The sequence below is a fragment of the Triticum aestivum genome, chromosome 4D (genome assembly GCF_018294505.1).
Source record: "Triticum aestivum cultivar Chinese Spring chromosome 4D, IWGSC CS RefSeq v2.1, whole genome shotgun sequence".
In the NCBI taxonomy this organism is placed as follows: Eukaryota; Viridiplantae; Streptophyta; class Magnoliopsida; order Poales; family Poaceae; genus Triticum; species Triticum aestivum.
In genome coordinates this window covers 503,391,654-503,397,706 of record NC_057805.1, presented here as the reverse complement: position 1 = coordinate 503,397,706, position 6,053 = coordinate 503,391,654, and the positions used below count along the sequence as shown (strand labels likewise).

Genomic DNA, 6,053 nt, shown 5'->3' with positions numbered 1-6,053 from the left:
ATTTTCATCCTTCCTTTTATTAGGTTATAATATCTTCATGGACATAATTTTGAAGATTACAAGATGGTATTATTTCCATAATCCCGTAGCAACGCACGGACACTCTACTAGTATGTCTTACTTTATTAGTTAAACCGTCATTGAATAAATACCGCCATTGAACATTGTGTTTGGTTTTTGTTAGTTATGTCACATATGCGCGGGCTCAAATGAGCTTGCTATCCAGGGCGTCGATTGTAGCGTTGTGATCAGTGCCATTTCTTTATTCTGGTGGACTGGGAGTGCTAGTAAATGTGGACTGTGCCGAAATACGTACGCGGCAGGCGTCGGTGGTGGGCCTTATTTTGACGGCCGCGTGCACGTCCGTTTGGCGGTGACGATTTGGGCCGTGGATCAGAAATTGATTTCCGTCTGCTCCGTAGCACAGAAAGTGAGCTTTCCGGTGCAATGGGCCCATGACGCAATTAAGTGCGTGGTCTGGTTCGTTCGGCTAGACACAGTTGACCTAGGTTTCGGAGGGGAGCTCCTATACGGCGCTGCAGGCGCCCGTTCGCGCTCCTGGCGCCTGCAGCGTCCGATGCTGGGCCGGCGACCGTAAAAAGCTCGCTAAAAAAATTGCTCACAATCCACGCTAAAAGACATCTAAAAAAGGTGATTCTCTTTGAATCAAACTGGCGACCTCACAGTCGTGTTCGAGTTTATCCAACCAATACACCTAATGGTTGCTTGTGATTCACTTCAGCGCGACTTAATTTAAGAACCACCGTAGCAGCGCTACTTATCTCGCTTAGTTTTTTGAATTATTTGAAAACATTAATGAAAAACATGAATGTATGGAAAAAAAATTGGACAGTTGAATAACATGCATAAAAAAGTTGGCCAATGTAAAAAAGGTTCATGTATTCAAATAAGTTCACGAATTCAAAAACAAAAGTTCATGAAATGGAAAAAAGTGCACAAATTTTGTAAAAAAAATTCACAACAATGAAAACGACCATGAGTTTCAAAAAAGTTAACAGATTTGAAAAAAGTTCATCGAATTTGAAAAAAAGTTCATATAATTTTAAAAAAGTTCATCGGATTTGAAATAGAGTTCATCGGATTTGAAAATTCTTCAAAAGAGTTCAACGAATTTAAAAAAAAGTTCACTGGATTTCGAAAAAGTTCACCAAATTAAAAAAAGTTCATCAACTTTCCAAAAAAGTTCATCAGATTTGAAAATTCTTCATCAAGTTTAAAAAAAGTTCACGAATTTGAAAAAAAAGTTCACTGGATTTGGAAAAAGTTCACCAAATTTAAAAAAAGTTCATTGACTTTTCGAAAAAGTTCATAGGATTTAAAAAAGAGTTCATCATAAAGTTCATCGAATCATCGGGTTTGAGAAAAGTTCATCGAATTTGAAAATAGTTCTTTGAATTTGAAAAAAGGTCATCAAAATTGAAAAAAAGTTCATCGAATTTGAAAAATAAAACAATCATTTGTTAAAATAGTTCACTAAAAAATAGAAAAAAGTTCATTGATTTTGAAAACAACAACACCGTCTATTTGAAAAACGTTCACGCATTTAAGAAAAGAGAGAAACGAAAAAAATTGATGAGGGAATAAACCAGGAAGAAGAAGAAAGAAAAAACAGAAAACAAAAATGAAAAAAAAAGGAAAACGAGAAAAAGAAAAAAAAAGAGGGAGGCAAGGAATGAAAGGTGTAAAGAGTTGAAGTTTATCAGATCCTACCCTCTGGCGCGGTGGTTGTGCGAACATTCTGTTACAGCGAGGTCTCTGGTTCGATTCTCAGTGAGCAAACGAATTTTTGCGTACGATGAGACTACACTGTAATGGGCCGGCCCAGCGCGGTGTGCTGCAGGCGCCCGTTTGTAAATTTGCCTATAACGGGCGCCTGCAGCGCTAAATAGGAAATGCCTTTCGGAGTTCCGACGGCGACCAGAACGGAGTTCCTTTTTTTTTTTTGACGAAATACAGCCAGATGCTGTTTTTCATTCATTAAGAGGAATAATCCATCCGGGAAATACAGCCTATCCACGGGTATGTATTCCATTGACCTTGCATCAAAGTTTATCCTATGGATTTGAGAGTTCAATGGATGAATTATGACCGGATTTGCTCTTCACTGGCACAGATCCACTTTTCTTGAGGAGGTGGGGGAGAGTTCGGTTCCGGCACCGGTGCGGGCGGAGGCATCGGCCGCCGGTATAGTCGTTCAGCCACAGTTTCCGTTGGAGGAAATAGCAGCAAAGCAGTTGGGGGCGGAGGATCAGCCGCTTGACACAGGGGAGGCACAGATGATGATGGTGAGTGAAGCAGGGGCGGAGAGGAGAGACACATCTCCACCAATCTCTGAGCTTTCAACCGGGAAGATGAACCCACGAGCTCCAGGCTGGAATAAGAGTTTCGTGCATTGCAGCTGTGCCTCAGCAACTGCAACTAGATGTTTTTTCAATTATTACCAAGAATGGTAGAATATCTTGTACCAAATGAATTTGAATGGGTGTTAGAACCGAATGTATACGAGTAGTAGGAGGCTCGGCTGAAAGGATAGCACTGTAGATAGCATAGCTGATCTTTGCCCTGTTTATTTGATTGGCACTTGGCGGTTTAGCTTTAATGAAGGTCTGTATGAAATTAGAGTTATTTCCCAAGTTGTTGCTCTGTGTTTTTCTGCTGTGTAGGTTGAACTAGGTACTTGGTGACTGAATTGTATGTAAGTATGTCCTATCTAATTTGCAGGTTGCTGATCGGAGCAGTTGCACCTAGCCGCCTGCCTTGCCCAAACCGTGTCAGTGCATTTGAGAAGGCTGTTCGGAACTATGCTGAGAATCCAAGAGACCATGTGGTCACTCCCACTATCGGCACGACATTTGACTCAGTTGGAGGGGTTATGACTTGTACAATTTATATTCATGGGAGAAAGGCTTTGGTATTCGACATGGCAAGAGCCGGCTAAATGTAGAGAGAACAATATGCGGCTGCTCGGTTAGTATATCCTGGTTTCGACGTTAAGTTTTAGTACATAATGCTGCTAGTAAAGCATAAGCGCACTGAAATTATTAAATGGCTGTGTTATTTTTTTCAGGGGAAGGCTCGTGTTGAGAATACGAGATCCTGTCGTCGTTGTGAATGTCCCGCCCTGATAAGGTTGCTGCGAGCAGAGGATAATGGGTGGTATATTGCGGAGCATAGGGATACTCATAACCACTCGTTGTCCCTGAACTTTGGCGAGACACTCCATTGGCCATCGAACAAGCATATACTCCCTCCGTTCCAAAATAGATGACCCAACTTTATACTTACACATGAGACCTTGTGAAGCAGTTGCGTCAGAAGTAGTGGTGTATGTGGTGGACAATGACAGCCGTGGAGAGTCCGAATTTGAAGAATGGTCTGACGATGCTCATGAAAGGATGGTTGACATTGACAGGAGGCTGAGGGAGCAGGAAGCTAAAGATGCAGAAGTGGCAAGGAAGTGTGAGGAAGATGCAGAAAAGGAAGCAAAAGAGCAACATGCAAAAGATGAAGAACTTGCAAGGAAATGTCAAGAGAAGATGGAGCAGAACGCGAGGGACCAAGTGGCAACTGATAATCATGTTGCACGTATGTACCAGAAGCTTTATGACCAGAACGGTGAGTACTTTTGTAACACCTAATAAGTGAATGGTCCGTGAAAAGTAGGTGAACATGCTTGCGGTGTCTCATTCATGTGTGTCTTTCGTGCAGCTACTGACGAGCAGATCAAGAAGGTGTGTGCACGTGGTGTGGGTGATGATGCAGGGAGGACAAGGACAGGGGAACGGCGATCATCAGGTACTAAGGGTTGAAAACATATTTTTTTGTGTTGGTGTTTACATAAGAATAAAGTAGTACTACTTGTGTATGTGTATGTGACGATTTTTTCATTGTGAAGATGTAGTGGTTCAGAAAAGCTTAGATGATTTTTTCTACTGTCGGAGTGGCATGTCCTTGGAAGGAGTGAGTACAGGTAATGGTGTTTAAACAGATGTGTAAAACGTATAGACACGAGATTATGTGCGACTGAGGGGGGGATTTTTTTTGGTTTCGCAGGGCGGCGGTCCGTCCGCCAGAAGAGACGATAGACTAAGAAATCAAGCAGGGCAGGGCATAAGCAGCGGAAGGGAGTTAAGTTGTCAAATATTGTTCAAACAATTTGTCTGACTGAAAGCTCTGGAAGTGATGACAACAGTTGTGATGATGGGAACGAGGCTAGTGGTGAGGACAATGGGGATCGTACTCCACACCACACCGTAAGTTGACCAATTCCTTTCTGAATTTGTGTAGGTGATTTCTCCTTAAGAGTTCGGGATGGAAAATCTTGAGGAATTGCCAACGCAGGTCTGCAAATGATGGCTTAAATGCTGCAGCTAATGAAGTGGAGGAGATCCGAAAATTGCAGCGCAGAGGGATGCTGGTGAGTAGGCGTGCTTATGGAAAGAGAGAAACCGCAGGGTGTTTCAGAATTCTAGCCTCTCTGCTCGAGAGGTTTGCCATCTTGCGGAAGCTGAGCTCCGCCTCCTTCAGGAGGCGCGGGAGTAGTCCCCTTTGTCTTAGTAGTAGGCTTACTCATGAGCCTGTAGTTTTTTCTTCTGCTTTTTTCAAGCCACTTGGCTACTCTATAAGCTGGCAATAGCCGATGTACAATTTTCCCTCTCCTTAATGCAATAGCAGAGCTCCTGCTGACTTCGGTCAAAAAAAAAAAGTAGGCGTGCTTATTTGGCTGCATGCAATGAAGTGTTAAAACCAAACCATGGGTTTCGGATTCAGTTAGTTCATCCTTTGCTGTGATTGATGTTCTAGATACATCCATTTCTGAGACAAGTAATTCCGAACGGAAGGAGTAGATGGCATATACGCATCTGAAGAAGAGGTGCCTGTCAGTACTGGCACACTATATCGGCATGACAACAACGATGGATACACTTTTGAGGGGAGAACTGGTGAGCTCTCATAGAAAAGATATGCAAAAATGTAATTCCTCTCCAGCAGATTTAATTATTACTCCCTCCGTTTCGAAATATTTGTCTTTCTAGCCATCTCAAATGGACTACAACATACGGATGTATGTAGACATGTTTTAGAGTGTAGATTCACTCATTTTGCTCCGTATATAGTCACTTGTTGAAATATCTAGAAAGACAATTATTTGGAAACGGAGGGAGTATTATTTTTTTCGAAAAGGAGCGGATTTAATTATCAAGTTTTGAAGCCATACCGAATCATGGCAGTGTCTGAAGTCGGGGGGAGCTCAACACAGGTGCAAGGGCGCTATGAGAATTTGGTGCAAGGTAGAAAGAAAATTAAGGCAGCGCCTTGTGCATTCAAATTTCAATGTAGCAAACATAGTAGTAGATATTTTGGAATTTGTTGTTAGTGTACTGAAGGGTAGCCTTGGTTGTATGTTGAAGTAGTGAGGGGGCTAATGCGTTTGCATGTACTCCCTCCGTTCTAAATTACTCGTCGTTGAAATGGATGTATCTAGAACTAAAATACATCTAGATACATCTATACATGCGACAAGTAATTCAGAACGGAGGGAGTACCAGGCACAGAGGGTCAAAGAACTGGAGCAGAGCATAGAGCACCAGGTGTGTACTCTTTTGTTTCGAGCCAAACAAAATTGTTGCATGTTAGTGAGTCTGGAAAAAATATTTTCATCCTGACAGATATTATTTTTCGGATTTTTCAGCACCAGTATCAGAGAGAATGGCAAGAAATCTGAGGTTGCCTGTGGGGATAGTGAGGATCGACGTGAAGGCCAAGATGGGAATCTTCCACAGCAAGGCTGTCTGCGGCGGATGCATTATATGAGTAAAAAAAATCGGTGGGTGGAGGCTACCGTTTGTTCTGTAACGGTTGAGGCGTGGCTCAGTCCGGTGGGTGTACATCTAAGCCGCCTAATGGGGGTGACGCCGTCCAGATAAAGGAAAACGTTAATAATCATCCGACTTATCTTTCTCTTTGTAAGCCTCCTTCTCTACGTGCCACGTGCCACGTCAGGCTGCGGCTGCCCACCGCTTCGCTCCAAC

The 6,053-nt window shown here is 42.7% G+C and overlaps 1 protein-coding gene across 1 annotated transcript; it reads left to right on the top strand.

Moving 5' to 3' along the window:
* Positions 1-3,093: 3,093 nt before the first annotated feature.
* LOC123100623 (uncharacterized) lies at positions 3,094-4,269 on the top strand. Its single transcript, XM_044522517.1, has 4 exons — positions 3,094-3,606; positions 3,730-3,816; positions 3,917-3,991; positions 4,075-4,269. The coding sequence occupies exons 1-4, from the start codon at positions 3,309-3,311 to the stop codon at positions 4,104-4,106; spliced, it is 492 nt and encodes a 163-aa protein (XP_044378452.1). The 5' UTR covers positions 3,094-3,308; the 3' UTR covers positions 4,107-4,269.
* The last annotated feature ends 1,784 nt before the right edge of the window (positions 4,270-6,053 follow it).